The 17,500-nt window shown below is 49.2% G+C and overlaps 2 protein-coding genes across 4 annotated transcripts in view; both read left to right on the top strand.

Annotated features, from left to right (window-relative positions):
* LOC139340404 (thrombospondin-type laminin G domain and EAR repeat-containing protein-like) overlaps positions 1 to 276 on the top strand; it is a 17,995-nt gene extending 17,719 nt beyond the window's left edge. For both annotated transcript variants that reach the window (XM_070976210.1, XM_070976208.1), the window contains one exon: positions 1 to 276. This exon is cut by the window's left edge and continues 19 nt beyond it. In XM_070976210.1, the coding sequence (XP_070832311.1) occupies positions 1 to 135 (135 nt within the window). In that variant the 3' untranslated portion in view covers positions 136 to 276.
* Positions 277 to 4,583: 4,307 nt separating this feature from the next.
* Positions 4,584 to 17,500, top strand: part of LOC139340403 (trichohyalin) — a 14,628-nt gene continuing 1,711 nt past the window's right edge. Inside the window, exons 1-24 of one of the 2 annotated variants that reach the window (XM_070976207.1) lie at positions 4,584 to 4,724; positions 4,846 to 4,983; positions 5,231 to 5,308; positions 5,554 to 5,624; positions 5,712 to 5,877; positions 6,030 to 6,136; positions 6,543 to 6,929; positions 7,088 to 7,214; positions 7,286 to 7,420; positions 7,584 to 7,732; positions 8,104 to 8,253; positions 8,480 to 8,558; positions 8,687 to 8,764; positions 9,337 to 9,483; positions 9,566 to 9,675; positions 10,501 to 10,642; positions 10,723 to 10,916; positions 11,484 to 11,611; positions 11,785 to 14,612; positions 15,643 to 15,774; positions 16,032 to 16,553; positions 16,664 to 16,726; positions 16,936 to 17,088; positions 17,370 to 17,500. The exon at positions 17,370 to 17,500 is cut by the window's right edge and continues 19 nt beyond it. In XM_070976207.1, coding sequence (XP_070832308.1) covers positions 4,584 to 4,724; positions 4,846 to 4,983; positions 5,231 to 5,308; positions 5,554 to 5,624; positions 5,712 to 5,877; positions 6,030 to 6,136; positions 6,543 to 6,929; positions 7,088 to 7,214; positions 7,286 to 7,420; positions 7,584 to 7,732; positions 8,104 to 8,253; positions 8,480 to 8,558; positions 8,687 to 8,764; positions 9,337 to 9,483; positions 9,566 to 9,675; positions 10,501 to 10,642; positions 10,723 to 10,916; positions 11,484 to 11,611; positions 11,785 to 14,612; positions 15,643 to 15,774; positions 16,032 to 16,553; positions 16,664 to 16,726; positions 16,936 to 17,088; positions 17,370 to 17,500 — 6,356 coding nt within the window. Of the gene's footprint in view, positions 4,725 to 4,845; positions 4,984 to 5,230; positions 5,309 to 5,553; positions 5,625 to 5,711; positions 5,878 to 6,029; positions 6,137 to 6,542; positions 6,930 to 7,087; positions 7,215 to 7,285; positions 7,421 to 7,583; positions 7,733 to 8,103; positions 8,254 to 8,479; positions 8,559 to 8,686; positions 8,765 to 9,336; positions 9,484 to 9,565; positions 9,676 to 10,500; positions 10,643 to 10,722; positions 10,917 to 11,483; positions 11,612 to 11,784; positions 14,613 to 15,642; positions 15,775 to 16,031; positions 16,554 to 16,663; positions 16,727 to 16,935; positions 17,089 to 17,366 lie in introns of both variants that reach the window. The other variant, XM_070976206.1, reaches the window with a different exon arrangement.

The following is a 17,500-nucleotide window of genomic DNA, read 5'->3' as shown; positions in this document are numbered from 1 at the left end:
TTCGTTCCGGTCCACAGTCTGCCAACGTTCGGTTGCAGAGACTGGGAACACTTCAGCACTGATGAAGGCTCCTTCCTCATCTACTCCAGTGCCACGTCCAGGCTCAGCAAGGTCTTCAAACTCAGGACGTACTGAACGAGAATCCACCCAACAGCTGGAGCTTCAACCTCAGAACCTGCCCAAACACCCACCAGAAACCTGTAAACGCTTTAAAAGGTTCAGTCTTCAGGCTCAGCGAGGTCCGAGCTTCAAGACGGCTCAGACCTTCAGAACTGAGCGAAGGAGTCCTGAGACGCTTCACAGCTTCAGCCAGTGGACGGACTTTCAGTCGTGGAATCACTGCTGATGTGGTTCGAGCTACGTCCTCTTCAGATTTCTCCATGTCGCACTTTTCTTTAACGGTTTATTTAAAAGTCGTGTTAAGCTCTGCTGATCGGACGGCGCCCTCCAGTGGGCAAAGAAAACCTTTTTAATGGGAGGAAAAGTTTGATTTAATGAGAGGAACAAACTCTTCCAGGACTGATCCTTGAAGGCATCATTAATAACCACACAAAGTCTAAATCCCTCTCAGGTTCACAACCATGAAAACCTTCTGAAGGTGGGTTTGAATTTCTGGGTCAAAGCAAAGTTGATTTGTTTGACCGACAGTCCAAAAGTCAAACATATGACAATCATAGAAGATCTGGAAAACTGAGACATCTGAACGCCATCAGGGACACTGAGACGTCTGAACGCCATCAGGGACGTAGACACAGAGGTCCAGCAGCTGAAAACAGACGCTGAGGAGCCGGAGACGGTCTCACTTTCAGCCCTGCTGAGCCCTGCAGACCTCGTCAGGAAAAGCTCACCAGGAGGAATGAAGCCTGTAACGCGACATGGTGACAACAAATCAGCAAACATCCTTTCAGCTCATGAAAATGTCTTCTCGTCCTCAGATGACTTCGGTCACGGCGTCTGAAGCCTGAAGCAGATCTTGACAAACAGACTCTGATCTGTGTCTCTTCATCATCATCTTTGTCTCATCATCACTGGACTGATTTTGATATGATTAAAGACACCACAGCGTTCCACAGCAAACATCCTAACTCGTCTTCTTAGCTTGTGACTTGCAGGGCTACTTGGCGAGTTTATGGTAACATGGCAGCTAGTTTGGAACATGCTAGCAGCAGCTCATAATGTCCATAATGTCATCCGTCACAATGTCACTGACATCTGAAACTATGCTAACAGCTAAGAGGTTGAATCGTTAGCTGTATGCTGTGTGTCTCACTTCATATCTTTATTTAGCAGCCTTTAACAAACACTTCCCATCAGCCCACAGCCCCTCGCAGGCTAAAGTAAACACTGCAGCTTTGCTAACATCATGACGGTTTCAGCCTCTAATAGCAGCTGCTGTCGAGGAGCTAATTTGGGTCTGAATATGGGAAATAAACTTCAGGAACATGTGTCATGTGTTCAGAAGGTCTGGTGAAAGAAATGCTGAGTGACAGATTGTATGAAGTTACAGAAGCTAGACAGGAAGTAGACTTCAGATGTCGATAGCACACTACGCTAGGTAGCTTGCTAACTTAAGATTGTGAGATCTTAGACTTCTATTTATTCTGTAGTGACCTCTCGGCGAGGGGCGTGGACACTGACTCCTGACAGAAAACTGAAAGAAACTGGAAAAAAAGTCAGCGTGTTAGTTAGCTCAGATGCTAACTGAACACTGTTTGTAGCTTCATCTCTCGACAGAGGAACTCCTCTGCGGCTCTCCGTCCAATCAAAGCTCAGCTCTGTCAGGACGGCTCGCTATTGGTCAACATCTGTGAGTCAGTTGGTCAGATCCTTTTTCAAATCTCTGTTTCGCTGTGATTCCTCAGAAATGAACAGATTAAAATCTGATGAGGTCATGTCCTGAGAAAAATGTATTTTCAAAATAAGTGTACTCTTATTTTGAAAGTTTCTATGTAAAGAAAAACAGACTGAATTATTCACACTGTATTTCTTTGGAGAGTTATTTAACGTTTGAAACTAGAATAAATATAATAACTTTAAAAATGTAAATAACCGATAAGCTACTATGAGACGTCCTGTAGAAAATATTAATTCAGATATTCTGAATATTTTAAAGCTGAATTTATCGTTTTCACGTGTTTCTGTAAAACCAAAGAAAAGGTTTTTTAATAAATGTTTAGTTCTGCGTCTGACTCCAGTTAAAGCTGAATATAATCTGAATCTTACCGCATGTGGAGCTTGTGTTGTGACATTTGTTATGAAATAAATTTATTATAATGTTTCTGTTCAGTAATAAAAAAACAGTAAAGTTTATGAATGAGATGTTTTCAGGAAATGGAGATAAATCCAGACAGTCGCGGCTGAGTCTGACCTGAATGATTGGTTCTGTCCACGCTGGACGTTTACGTCTGAATCCGTCCTCTGTGTCTTAGTGTCAGGTGTTCACACTGAACATCCTTCAGATTCAGGTGAACAGGAACAGCAGGTCCAGATTCAGGTTGAGGGGCTGAAAGGTGAAGGCCAGCAGCAGGAGGAGGCGGGCTGGTGTAAAGACTGAGGGACTCACAGGGGAATGAGGACAGGTGAGCAGGTAGGTGTGGGACAGCTAACTGAGGGGAAACGCTGAGGACATCTGGTGGACAGGTGGAGAATGGAAGGGAGAGAGACTGTGCTGCACACCAAAAACTGAGGGTTAGGGTACTGAACTCAAGTATTCTGTACTTCACTCCAGTATATCACTTCTACTTCTTTGTACTGCTACTCCACTGCAGTCATTGGCCTGATTTACGTGTGATGAACTTATTAAAGCTGATGTTTGTCACAGATTAGAGACCCTCTGAGACATCATGTCCGTCCACAATGAGAACAATAAAGTGATAAATTGTCCTGCAATTCTGATAATGTGTGTTATTGTTGTCCTGTGTCCATACGGTGAAAAAGAGTCTGTCCCAGCAGCCTTCACTGCTGTCAGTCAGGACGCACACCTTCATCCCTCCTCACTCCTCTGTCTCCTCTGTCTTCATTGCTTGCTGCCAAGTTTTTTTTATTGCAACAACTTTTTGTTTTTTTTAATAAATTTTATTGAATGAAAGTCATCAATACAAACATTTCAGGCATATTTTACAATTAACTATGAAAGATGTTGAAACAGCTTTCAAGATAAGTAAAATTTGACAAAACAAACAAAAAAACCCCCCAGAAAGTAACCAGTGAGGGTCTCAATCGAGGAGTAAGTAAAGAATAAAGTCTCAGGGCATTTTATTAGACAAAAGAAGGATTTCTTGTATAGCTTCACTTCATTCTTCCATCTGTTGACGTGGCGTTTGACCTTGAGGAATTTGCATCTGTGAATGTTTACCGAGTATAATTCAATCGTTTACCAAGAAGTCCAAGTTTTTCTCCTTTAGCTGTTCTTGCCGCCAAGTGTCGCTGTGGGGACGGTGAGCGTTGTTTCCGGTCACGTGAGCCGTGTTTCCGGGGTGAGAGGTCAGGCTCCCTGTTTGAATGCGCTCGCAGCAGCTTGTGTGAGCTGAACGCTGGATTTGTGTTTTCAGGACTTTCAGTGTTTTGTGGGTGAAGCTCACAGGTGAGAGCAGACAGGTAAGAGCTTCACGTGTCTGTTCATGTTCTGTTTTCCCGCTGTTAGCATGCTAACAGGCTAACTGCGCCGAGTTCGTTCCTCTGACAACTCTTCTGTCGTCAGTGTCATCCCGGTCCAGAACTCTCTGTAGAACCGGTTCTGGCTGGTCTGGGGTCTGCTGCTGGTGGGTCTGCTGCTGGTGTCGGCAGGTCGGGTGTTGTGCTGAGTCAGCGGTCTCACAGCAGGATTAACACCGAACACAAGCTGATTACACGCCGACACGACACACCGGAAGTCCTGCCCGCCGCTCAGCGTGCACACAGGAGGTTGATCCGTGCTGTTTCTCTTATTTTGTCCACCTGGCCTCTGTTCGCTCACACTGGGATCAGAGGGAACGAGTCCGCAGGTACACCTGGATCACGTAGTTTTAGAAGTCCATTAAAACGTACCTGCAGCCGTTGCCATAGCAGCGAGTCGTGCTGAAGTGAAGCTGCCGGCCCTCCACCAGGACCAGGACCCGGTCCAGAATCAGGACCAGGACCAGGACCGTTTTTCAGCAGAGGAAGCAGGACTCTGATTTCAGATGAGAGGATGAACAAACTTCACTTGTTCATTTGACAGTGAGTGAGATAAACCGCCTCCATCTTCATCTGCACGTCAGGAATAGAAACTGGTCCAGGTTCAGTTTGAGGCCCAGAAGAGCTCTGACGTCAGATAACTGAGAGGAACAGTCAGCTGACCTCAGAGCAGCTGCCTCACTCAACCTTCCACCTGTCTCAGGTGAGCTCCTGTCAGTCAGGAGGCGTTCAGGGGCACTCTGCACAGTAGGTCATTTGTGTTTTGGCAGCACTCACAGCGACATGTGATGATGATGATGATGATGATGATGATGATGAACAGAAACAAGCAAAATGTCTGATGATGAATCCTGTGAAAAACGATTCTGAGGAAAAACAGCCAATCAGACGTTTGCTGTCGTTCTCTATGTCCAGAACGAGCTGTCAGCATGGACTCACAGCTGCTGATTGGGTGGCAGCAGGAGAAGGCGGAGCTTAAACAGGAAGTGTGTCGTCTGCAGGAGGAGCTTGCAGAGAGTCAAGCAGAGAGAGAGGAGCTGGAGTCCAGGAGCAGAGCTCTCAGTGACAGGGTGAGGAGGAGGAGGAGGAGGAGGAGGAGGAGGAGGAGGAGGAGGTCATGTGATTATCAGGGTAAATCAAACATTACATCTCTCTCTCTCTCTCTCTCTCTCTCTCTCTCTCTCTCTCTAGCTGTGCCAGTCAGTGTCTCCCTCGCTCGCCCTCTCTCTGCGGTTGGAGAACGAGCAGAGGGAGTGGAGGAGGAAGGTGAGGGAGGGGAGAGAGAGGGAGGCCAGACAGGCTCTGCTCATCCACCGCCTGCAGAGCAAGGTGAGAGTGTGTGTGTGCTTGTGTGTGTGTGTGTGCGTGTGTGCTTGTGTGTGTGTGTGTGTGTGCGTGTGTGTTGCTACCAGTGTCCAGTCAAGATGAGTAATAATTGTAGTATTAGTATAACCAGTACCAGCAGTAGCATCAGGGGCAGTAGTATTCAAAGTACTGATCCTGTTCTCCCTTCAGTTGCAGTACTTGGCAGTAGTATTTCAGACAGTCGTAGTACTGACAGGACTTGTGTCTGCAGGTGTTGGAGTACAGAGATCGATGTCAACATCTGAGTCTTCAGCTGCAGGACGGACACACAAAGCTGCTCAACACCGAGGTCAGACTCCACTACTGCTACTACTGCGAGTACTACTGCAGTACTGCTGTAGTCCAGTCAGAAACACGTTAACATGGACGCTGAAGCTTTATCTGAGAAGAACTTCACCGTTACAGCACCAACTGCAGTACTATATTGTTACTGCAGTACTCCAGATGTTTAAGTACTGTGTTCTTTGTGTGTGTGTGTGTGTGTGTGTGTGTGTGTGTGTGTGTGTGTGTGTGTGTGTGTGTGTTTGTTTGTAGCAAAGGATCAGAGATGAACACACTGACTCACTGGAGAGCGCCCTAATCAGGCTGGAGGAGGAACAGCAGAGGTGTGTGCATGCATGCTGTGTGTGTCTCACCTGTGTGTGTGGGTGTGTGTGTGTGTGTCTCACCTGTGCGTGTGTGTCTGTCTTCAGGTCAGTTGGTCTGGCTGACACAAACGCTCTTCTCCGTGAGCAGCTCAGCCAATCAGAGCAGGCTAACCAGGTGCTGAGGGAGGACCTCCAGAAGCTGACATGTGATTGGACAAGAGCTGTGCAGGAGGTGGAGCAGAGAGAGGATGATTGGCAGAGAGAGAGGGAGGTCTGCAGTTTGGTTTCATTCCTCCTTTTATTTTAAGGTGGAATTTCTGACCAAACCACCTTTAGACTGAGTGTGTGTGTGTGTGTGTGTGTGTGTGTGTGTGTGTGTGTGTGTGTGTGTGTGTGTGTGTGTGTGTGTGTGTGTGTGTCCAGTGTCGATTAGGTCATGTGGGTCAGCAGCAGGCACGGTTGTTGTCGGTTTGGAGGTCTGTGGTCGCTCTGAGACAACACTGCTACACCGTGAAGACCGCCGCCGACAGGTACGTGTGTGTGCGTGTGCGCGCGTGTGTGTGTGTGTGTGTGTGTGTGTGTGTGTGTGTGTGTGTGTGTGTGTGTGTGTGTGTGTGTGTGTGTGTGTGTGTGTGTGTGTGTGTGTGAGATGATGATGATCAATAATCACCTGACAGCATTAAACTCGCTGCTCTGCGACTTCACACCTTTGCTGTCCTCGTCTGTCCCTCCATGTCCTCGTCGTCCCTGGACTCAGTCTGTCCGTCCTGAAGGAATCAATACATCTGAAGCTGATCATTATTTACAAATTGATCAGGATGGTTCAAGTTTTCCAGTTATGTTGGAAGCAAAACGTTGAGCAGCCTGTGTTCATTGATCAGCTGTTGAGAGTCGATCGATCGATTGGGTGCATTGATCAGCTGTCTCTCTCTGTAGGGATCTGTGGCAGCTGAGGGCGGAGTTTTCTCGTCTCTCCTCCTGTCTCCTCTCCAGCTGTGACTCCGTCTCCACCTCCCTGAGGCTCAACACTCCTCCCATCAAATCCTTCTCCCCCATGTCTCCCCCTCTTCTCCCTTCTGACCACCCTCCCCCTTCCTCCACTCCTCCTTTGTCCTCCACCCTGGTCCTCCCTCCTCTGGACTCCTCATCATCTGTTCCTCCCTTTGTCTCCTCCCTTACCCTGGGAACCTTGACCTTAGGAGAGCTGGAGCACAACAAGGAGGAGGACTCTGAGGAGGGGAAGGAGGAGAAGGAGGAGAAGGAGCGGGAGCTTTCAGAGTTGAAGCTTCTTCATGAGAAAAACGTTTTACAGCTGAATGAACGGTAAAACCCTCTTCCTCTTCTTCCTCTTCTTCTTCTTTTTCTTCTTTCATTTAGCTGACTGGTTGCCATAGCTACAGTGTATACATTTAGATACTGCCCTGACTGATCCACATGGTAATTCTCTCTCCCCTCTCCCCCCTTTCTACCCCCCCCCCCAGGATTGTGGGGCTCTCTCGCTCTCTGCAGGCTGAGGAGAGTCAGAGGGAGGAGACAGAGAGAGAGGTAGAGAGACTTAGAGAGACAGAGAGACGTCTGCAGTCCGTCAGTCAAGCTGTGGTCAAACTGGTGAGTGTTGCATATGAAGTTAGATCCACACAGAGGTCAGAGGTCAGAGGTCAGTGTGTGTTTGTCTTCAGTCCAGAGTCCTGAACAGCAGCAGCAGGTCCCCGTGTGTCTCCTCAGACAGCGTCCTCAGTCTGGATCTGTCCTCTCTGCTGTCTGTCCTGTCTCACACTGAGAGTGCTATGCAGTGGAGACACGAGGAGCTGCAGGTCAGTGTCACTCACACACTCACACACACACACACACACACACACACACACACACACACACACACACACACACACACACCTCAGGAACGCTTTCTACTGCAGCTCAGAGGGCACAGAGATGTTGGTGTGTGTGTGTGTGTGTGCGTGCGTGCGTGCGTGTCAGGGGGCGGAGCTATCTGTGCGGCGGCTTGGCGAGGAGATGTCAACTCTGCAGCTGCGACTGAAACAGCTGGAGGACGACAACCAGCAGCTGCACACACACACGCAACACACACAGCTGGAGCTCACACACACTCTGGACACGCTGAGCAGGTACACACACACACACACACACACACACACACACACACGCACACGCACACGCACACACACACACACATCACCTTAACTCAAAGGCATTTAATTTCGTGTTTGTATTAAAACTTTAAGTCAATTTTTGAACTTTATTGACAAAATACTGCAGACAAATAAAGTCAATAAAAAAACAGGATCAAAGGTTTTGAATCAACAGGAAACAGTTTCTCCGCATGCCTCACGTCTCCAGCTCTGTGTGTGTGTGTGTGTGTGTGTGTGTGTGTGTGTGTGTGTGTGTGTGTGTGTGTGTGTGTGTGTGTGTGTGTGTGTGTGTGTGTGTGTGTGTGTGTGTGTGTGTGTGTGTGTGTGTGTGTGTGTGTGTGTCTCAGGGAGCGGGAAACGTCGTCTTCGCTGCGGCTGCAGGTGGAGGAGGTGCAGAGGAGGGAGGAGGAGGTGAGGAGAGAGATGGACAGGCTGAGGAGGGAGAGGGACAGACTGGAGGAGAGGAGCAGACAGCTGGAGGCAGAGACACACAGACGGTATGTCTTCAGCGTCTCGTGCCGTCTCACTATTCGCTTGTTAACTGAGCTCGAGTCCAGATTGGAGGAGGTGAAGTGAGGTTTCTTCCTCTGTGGTGTGATGACAGAGTTGTGCAGCGGACGCTTCTCTCTCAGCTCCAGTCTGTTTTCAGAAAAGAAGGACGTTTGACTGAATGTGGACAGATGTCCCAACCTGGTCCTGACATGTTGAACTGCTTTGTTTCAGAGTGGAGACTGAACTGTTGGAGAACGTCCAGCTGACGGAGAGAGAAGCTCTGCACCGCGTGGAGCTCCACACCCTGAAGGTGACGTCCTCGCTGCTGCTCACAGCACCAGCTTCACTCTTCTTCCTCACCTTCCTCTTCCTGTCACATTCGTCACTGGTTCTCTCTCTGGCCGTCTCTCTGGCCGCTGTCCTCCTGTCTTCCTGCAGGCGGCGTTGGAGAGGCAGCAGTTGGACAGACAGAGAGCAGAAGAAGAGGCTGCAGACGCCAGAGACGCCCTGCAGAAGGTTTGTAACAGCCAACATGAACGCCATTACGTTTCAAAGTCAGCGTGAGCTGCAGAGTCAGAGTCTTCATCCAAGTCCTCATCAGGGTCTTCATCATGAACACACTGCTGGTAGTTTAATTCTGAATAAAACGTTATTTGATTCACGCTTCGTGCTCTGTGGTACCTGAAGCTCGGTGGCGTGTGGCCCGTCGCGGCGCTCAGACGGTGCCGCCTGCAGATCCACCTGTGGAAAAACACATTTTAATGGAAGCTTTGTGTTTCTGCCTTCAGTCAAACTGCAGAACAGAAAGGTGAGATGAGCAATGAGGAGGTCAGAGGTTGTTCTCTGTGTGTGGGAGGCATGTCCGTCTTTTCCTGGTGGCCCCTGATTGGTCCGTCAGGAGGGATCACGTCCTCCTCCTCAGGCACCCGCCGGGTTCTCGATGGTCAGACCAGCTCGTAGCAACGATAAAGTATTTAGTCCAGCTGTGTGTCTTCATCGGCGTCTTCATCGCGTCACAGCTCGTCGCTCTCACTGTAAAAATCTGTCATTTGCTTCCTTAATGCCCCCCCCCCCGTCTCCCCCTTCAGTCCAGAGAGTGTGTGTTGCGTCTCTCGTCCTCTGAGTGCGTGTTGAAGCGGGATGTGGAGGAGGGACGGGACGCTCTGGACAAGATGGCCGCCCTGAACTCGGCTCTGGCCTCGGACAAGAGAGAGCTGAACAAACAGCTGCTGCAGGTACGCCGCTCGCTGTCAGCCTGCTGCCTGGCTCAAAGGCTGCTCAGTGCTTCAGTGTGTGTCTGTGTGTGTGCATTTGCAGATGGAGTGTGAGCTGTCAGACAGCCAATCACAGCTGCAGGCTCTGAGGTCAGAGGTCAGCTTTCTGCAGAGGGAGGCCAAAACCCTCAACCTGGACTGCAGCCAGCTCAGGTGAGTTTGGTTTGAAGCCACGTTTTTAATCCTGAATATAAACTGTTAATCTTGAATATAAAACCCTTAATCCTGAATATAAAACCTTTCATCTTGAATATAAACCTTTAATCCTGAATATAAAACCTTTAATCCTGAATATAAACCTTTAATCCTGAATATAAACCTTTAATCCTGAATATAAACCGTTAATCTTGAATATAAAACCCTTAATCCTGAATATAAACCCTTTAATCCTGAATATAAACCCTTTAATCCTGAATATAAACCGTTAATCTTGACTATAAAACCTTTAATCCTGAATATAAACCTTTAATCCTGAATATAAAACCCTTAATCCTGAATATAAAACCTTTAATCCTGAATAAAAAAACTTTAATCCTGAATATAAACCTTTAATCCTGAATATAAAACCCTTAATCCTGAATATAAAACCTTTAATCCTGAATATAAACCTTTAATCCTGAATATAAAACCTTTAATCCTGAATATAAACCTTTAATCCTGAATAAAAAAACTTTAATCCTGAATATAAAACTTTAATCCTGAATATAAACCTTTAATCCTGAATATAAAACCCTTAATCCAGAATAAAAACCTTTAATCCTGAATATAAACCTTTAATCCTGAATAAAAAAACTTTAATCCTGAATATAAACCCTTAATCCTGAATATAAACCTTTAATCCTGAATATAAAACCCTTAATCCAGAATAAAAACCTTTAATCCTGAATATAAAACCCTTAATCTGGGTTAGGGTTACCTTAATCCCAGTGATAATCCCTTGATGCTTTTCACAGACATGTTTTTGGCCTTGTTGTTTAGAGCTCAGAGGGAGGCAGAGGACAACATCGTCTGTCAACTGAGAGAAAGGGAGAGAGAGGTGGAGACAATAATGGAGGAGAAGGACAGACAGTTGGTCTCCCTGATGGAGGAGAGAGAAAGGGACGGAGGTCAGCTGGAGGAGGTAAAGAGGAGGCGACGACCGTCATGTGACAGTGATACACCTGTATGATGTGTGATGTGTGATGTGTGTGTGGTCCTCAGCTGTCCTCCCTGCACGTCTCTGTGTGCGGGGAGCTGAAGGAGGCGCAGGAGCAGCTGCGGAAGGCGATGGAGGATCTGAGGAGGAGAGACAGACAACAGGAGGAGCAGCAGAGGGAGAGCAGGAGGCTGCAGGAGGAGCAGGAAAGTCTGCAGAGACACAGAGTGCAGCTGGAGGAGGAGCTGCAGGAGTTTAGGTACCACACACACACACACACAGACACACACACACACACACACACACACAGACACACACACACACACACACACACACACACACACACACACACACACACAGACACACACACACACAGAGACACAGACACACACACACAGACACACACACACACACACACACACAGACAGACAGACACACACACACACACACACATACACACACAGGCACAGAGACACTCTCACACACACAGAGACACACACACACACACAGAGACACACACAGACACAGAGACACACACACACACGCACACAGAGACACACACACACACACACACACACACACACACAGAGACACGCACACAGACACAGAGACACTCACACTCTCACACACACACACACACACACAGACACTCACACACACACACAGACACAGACACACACACACACACACACACACACACACACACACACACACACACACACACACACACACACTGCGTGGGGCGGGGCCAGCCCAGATGTCACAGAAGCTCAGGGAAGGCGCGTTGGGTCGTGGACGTGCTGAACGTCGTCTCTGTCGTCCTCAGGTGTCTGTCGGTGTCGCTCCACCAGCAGCTCAGCCAGCAGCAGAAGCAGCTGTCGCAGGTGGAGGTGGACGGATGTCAGCTGCACACACACATTCATGCCCTGCAGCAGGCCAAGGACGCCTTACAGGGTCAGTGAGAGACGCAGAGGACGCCAGGCGTCAGTACTACAAGTGGTCATAGTGGTATCAGTACTATTAGAGGTAGTCATAGTAGTGTTATCAGTACTATTAGAAGTAGTCGTAGTAGTATCAGTACTAGCAGTTGCAGTATTTGTGATTATTATTCTGTTTTCTGTCTGAAGGGGAGATCGAGTGTCTGCGAGGAGAGCTGGAGGGAACGATGGCCGGGAGAGAAGAGGACAGGGAGAGGATAAAGAAGAGCGAGGAGCAGAGGGAGGTGCTGAGAGAAGAGATGGAGAGACTGACAGAGGAGGTGGAAGAGCTAAGGAGGAGGAGGAAGGAAGAAGAAGAGGAGAGGAAGGAGGAGAGGGAGACCTGGCAGAGAGAGAGGGAGACTCTGAATGAGGAGCTGGGGACGAAGGATGGAGAGGTGGAGGCGCTGAGGAGGCGCATAGAGGGATTGACAAAGGAGAAGGACGAGAGACAAAGAGAGGAGCAGAGACTGAGAGAGGAGGTGACCGAGAGGGAGGCACGAATCAGCCACATGGGAGAGAAAATACAGCTGGCGGAGGGAGAGAAGGAGAGACTGAAGGAGGAGGTGAAGAGGATGGAGGTCAGGTCGAGAGAGGAGGAGCTGCACAGGGAGGAGGAGATTGAGGCGCTCTGTGAACGGATGGAGAGATTAGAAAGAGAGAAGGAGGAAAGGGAGGGGGAGATGGAGCGACTGAGGAGGGAGGCAGAGGAGAAGGTGGCGAAATTAAGGAGGAGGGTGGAGGAGGAGGAGGAGGAAATTAACAGACTGACGAAAGAAACCTCCAAACTAAAAGAGGAAAGAGAGGAGGAATGGAGAGAGAAGGAGAGACTCCGAGATGAAGAGGAGGAGAGGAGCAGGAGGAGAAAGGAGGAGCAGGTGGAGCGACTGAGGAGTGAAGTGAGGAGAGCACAGGAGGAGATGGAGAGGCTGAAGGAAAAGGTGGGAGAAGTGGAGCTGCTGAGGGTGAAGCTGAACGTAGCCAAGGAGGAGTGTGAGGAGATGAAGGAGGAGGTGGAGCGGAGGGAGCGCAGCCTGGAGCGACAGATTAGTGCCGTGAGGGAGAGGGAGGAGGAGGTGGAGGAGCTGAAGGACCGACTGAGGCTGGTGGAGGAGCGAGAGGAGGAGGGAGCCAGGGAGCATCAGGAGGTGAACGAGAAACTGAAACAGAAGGAGGTGAGGGTGGAGCAGCTGGAGGCGCTGCTGAAAGAAACCCGGGTTCTCCTGGAGAAAGAGAGGAGGGAGGGAGGAGAAAAAGACAATAGGATCTCCTCCCAGGCCAAGGAGCTGCAGGAGACCCGGGCCAAGAGTGAGGAAGCCAGGAGGAGAATCAGAGAAAGAGAGGAGGTCTGCAACAGGCTGGAGGAGGAGGTGAAGGAGTGGAGAGAGAAGGCAGAGAGGAGCATGAGGGAGGCGACAAAGCTCAACCATATCCTGAAGGAGCAAGAGGAGGAGATGCAGCAACTGAGAACCATGCTGGAGGAGAGGGAGGAGGAAGGGAGAGAGAGGGAGGCGCTGAGGAAAACAGAGATGGACAGGAGGAGGATCCTGAACAACAAGCTGAAGGAGGTGGAAGAGGAGAAGAGGAGGCTGGAGGAAAAAGTGAGGGAGGTGGAGGAGGAGTTCGAGGAAGAGAGGGAGGCCCTGAGTGGAGCCAGGGAGGAGAGGAGGAGGTTGGAGGACAGATGGGAAGAGATGGAAAAGGAGGTGCAGAAGCTGAGGAGGACAGAGGAGGAGAAGAGGAGGCTGGAAGAAAAACTGAAGGAGATGGAGGAGGGAAGCAAGGGAGAGGAGGAGGTGCTGAGGAGGGTGAGGGAGGAGAAGAGGAGGCTAGAAGACAAACTGAAGGAGATGGAGGAGGGAAGGAGGGGAGAGGAGGAGGTGCTGAGGAGGGTGAGGGAGGAGAAGAGGAGGCTGGAGGATGAGTTGATAGAGAAAGAAAAAGAAATGGAGAGACAGAGGGAGATACTGAGGAATAAAGAGGAGGAGAAGAGGAGGCTGGAGGATGAGTTGATAGAGAAAGAAAAAGAAATGGAGAGACAGAGGGAGATACTGAGGAATAAAGAGGAGGAGAAGAGGAGGCTGGAGGGTGAGTTGAGGGAAGCGAAAGAGGAGCGAGGGAGACTAATGGAGTCGGAGAGAACTCAGCACCTCCTGTTGGAGGAGAGAGGGAGGTCCAGAGAGAAAGAGCTAGAGGAGGAGAAGGCAGGACTCTCTCTGGAGCTGAGGAGGAGGGAGAGGGAGGTGACAGCTCTCAGAGAGGAGGTACAGAGGGAGAGGGATAAGGCACAGGAGGAGCTGAGAAAGAGGAGGGAGGAGGTGTCTGTACTAAAAGAGGACATGTTAAGGGAACAAACAGTGCTGAAGGAGGAGCTACAGGAAAAGCTGAGGAGGACTGAGGAGGTGATAGCTCTCAGAGAGGAGGTGAAAAGAGAACAATGGGATAAAAAGGAGGCACACGAGGAGCTGGTGAAGAGGAGAGAAGAAGTTGCAGCGCTCAGAGAGGAGGTTCAGAAGGAATGGAGGCAAAGGGAGGAGATGCAGGAGGAGCTGAGGAGAACCAAGAATGAGCTGACAGTCATCACAAAGGAGGTCCAAAAGGAAGAAAAGGAGAAGGAGCAAGTACAAGAGAAGTTAGTAAAGACAGAAAAGGAGGTGATAATTCTCAGAGAGGAGGTGCAGAAAGAGCAGATGAACAGATGGGAGGCCCAAGAGGAGTTGAAGCAGAGAGTGACGATGCAGGAGGAGCTGAGGAGGAGCGAGAGGGAAGTCTCTGTGCTTAGAGAGGAGGTGCAAAAGGAACAAAGCAAGAAGAAAGAGATGCAGGAGGAGCTGATGAAGAGGAGAGAAGAGGCGACAGCTCTCAGAGAGGAAGTGCAGAAGGAGCGGAGGAGGAGGGGGGATGCCCAGGAGGAGCTGAGAGGAGTGCAGCAGAGCGTGGAGGTGATGGAGGTGAACCTGAGCTCCCTGCAGACGGAGGTACAGTCACTGCAGAGGCAGTACAAATACTCACAGTTACACAGACAGTACTTCAGTGCGTATTTCTGTAGACTGGAGCATGAGGAGCAGTCTCCTCCTGCTGCTCCATTATTTATCAGCTCAGTCTGAGCTTGGACGCCGTCATGATGCATTGTGGGAAATTTTTCTCATCGATGTCAAACAGCGTCATTAGACGGCGTTAGCGAACACATCGTGGACACTGAAGTTCAGGAGATTTTGTCTTAGCATGTTAGCATGTCACATGTTGTATGTTAGTGTGTTAGCATGTCACATGTTGTATGTTAGCATGTCACATGTTGTATGATAGCATATTAGCATGTCACATGTATGTTAACATGTTGTATGTTAGCATGTTAACATGTTGTATGTTAGCGTGTTAGCATGTTAACATGTTGTATGTTAGCATGTTAGCATGTCACATGTTGTATGTTAGCATGTCACATGTTGTATGTTAGCATGTCACATGTTGTATTTTAGCGTGTTAGCATGTCACATGTATGTTAGCATGTCACGTGTTGTATTTTAGCGTGTTAGCATGTCACATGTATGTTAGCATGTCACATGTTGTATGTTAGCGTGTTAGCATGTCACATGTTGTATGTTAGCATGTCACATGTTGTGTTAGCATGTTAACATGTTGTATGTTAGCATGTTAGCATGTTAGCATGTCACATATTGTATGTTAGCATGTCACATGTTGTATGTTAGCATGTCACATGTTGTATGTTAGCGTGTTAGCATGTCACATGTTGTATGTTAGCGTGTTAGCATGTCACATGTTGTATTTTAGCGTGTTAGCATGTCACAGGTATGTTAGCATGTCACATGTTGTATGTTAGCATGTTAGCATGTCACATGTTGTATGTTAGCATGTCACATGTTGTATGTTAGCGTGTTAACATGTTGTATGTTAGCGTGTTAGCATGTCACATGTTGTATGTTAGCATGTTAACATGTCACATGTTGTATGTTAGTGTGTTAGCATGTAATTTCTGTGTGTGTGTTTCAGGTGTCTGATCTGAGCCGGAGCAGGGAGCAAGCTAGGCAGGAGGTAAAGGAGAAGGAGGAGGAGAAGCAGCAGATGAAGGAGGGTCTGAGGGCTGCGCTGGAGGAGATGACCAAGCTGAACCTCCTCCTGCAGGTACAGCGCCTCCTGCTGGACTCAGTGAGACCTGCAGTGGGATTTGCTCATCATGTTGTCTTTGAAATGTCTCCTCAGTTTGTTTGTCACTCGTCAGGCAGCATCAGATAAAACTGAACTGTGCCTCCACTAGAGGGCGCTGAGGAGGCGCAGTGACGGTCTGTCATCGGGACCATGACAACGCCACAAACAGACAAACAAACATCCATCATTCTCTGTTTCAGCTGAATGAAGCTAACAAATGTTCTGCTGTTCAGGAGAGCCACGCAGAGGGGGAGCGTCTGAGGAGCGCCCTGAAGGAGAAGGAGGAGGTGGAGACATTCAGAGAGGAAAACCTGCACTCTGCCAGGGAGGAGGCGGAGGAGCTGAGAGCCAGAGCCAAGGCCCTGGACAGGAGGAGGAGGGAGATGATGGAGGAGCTGGAGGAGGCTCGAGAGGCGAAGGAAAATGCAGAGAAGAAGAGGAGGGAGGTGGAGGAGCAGTGGAGGAGCAAAATGGAAGAGATGGAGAAGGAGCAGGAGGTGAAGCTGAAAGCGCTGTCAAGAGAAATCCAGACACTGAAGGAGAGAGAGGAGGAGACAGAAAAGGAATGGAGGTCCAGGGTGGAGGAGGCTAAGAGGGAGGTGCAGGAGAGCTGGGCGGAGCTAAGCCGAGTCAGAGCCACAGCGGCCGTGCTGGAGGAGCAAAAATCACAGATCTCCTCCCTGACTGCTGAGAAGGTGGGAGAAAGGAGGAGGAGAGACCAAAAGATGGATGACAGGGAGAGAGGAGGAGCACAGGTGAGCAGGAGGAGCTCCTCTTTCCCTTTTCTGCAAGTTTCTAGAAAAAACTGTAGAAAGTACAAATGTTCCATTGTTTGTTTCCTGAGGAGCAGGAGGAGGAGCAGCAGATCTCCTCTCTGCTGCAGGAGAAAGAGGAGATGAGGAGGCTGCTGAGGGAGAAAGAAGCTGAGGTAACAAACCAGAGTGACACAGAGCCATTGACCCCTTCACTGATCACTGATCAGTGTATTGATCCCCTCACTGATCACTAATCAGTGTATTGAGCCTGTCAGCCGTCGCTCTGACGCCGTCTCTTTAAGGGAAGGGTTTTGTTTTGGGGTGAAGACGCTCTTGTTGTTGTTTGTGCAGCTGATCGTGTTTCTTCTTCGTTGGTGTGAAGGTGTACGCGCTCACTCAGAGGACAGAGGAGCTGGAGAAAGACCGGGATCGCGTCCGATTGGCTCTGGAGCGAACTGAGGCAGCTATGATTGGCTACAGGGAGCGAGCCCACCAACAGAAGCAGAGCCTGGGGGCGGGGTCCAACCCAGACGAGGTGAGTGTGTGTCTCTGATTGGCCGGCTAGTTTGTCATTCAGCTTCAGTCAGAAAACGAACTGAGAGCTGTGTGTGTGTGTGTGTGTGTGTGTGTGTGTGTGTGTGTGTGTGTGTGTGTGTGTGTGTGTGTGTGTGTGTGTGTGTGTGTGTGTGTGTGTGTGTGTGTGTGTGTGTGTGTGTGTGTGTGTGTATGTGTGTGTGTGTGTGTGTGTGTTGTGCGTGCGTGCGTGTGTTGTGTACATGCGTGCATGGTTTTGTGTGTGTGTGTGTGTTTCAGCAGGGTGTGGGGGAGCGGCTGGTGGTCCTGCAGCGTCTGGTGGCTGAACTGGAGCTGGAACAAAAACGACTGAAGAAGAAAAACTCTCACCTGGAAAATCAGAAAGAAAAACTAAAGGGAGACAGAGACATACT

The sequence above is a fragment of the Chaetodon trifascialis genome, chromosome 12 (assembly GCF_039877785.1).
Source record: "Chaetodon trifascialis isolate fChaTrf1 chromosome 12, fChaTrf1.hap1, whole genome shotgun sequence".
Taxonomy (NCBI): Eukaryota; Metazoa; Chordata; class Actinopteri; order Chaetodontiformes; family Chaetodontidae; genus Chaetodon; species Chaetodon trifascialis.
This window is presented reverse-complemented; position numbering and strand designations above follow the sequence as displayed.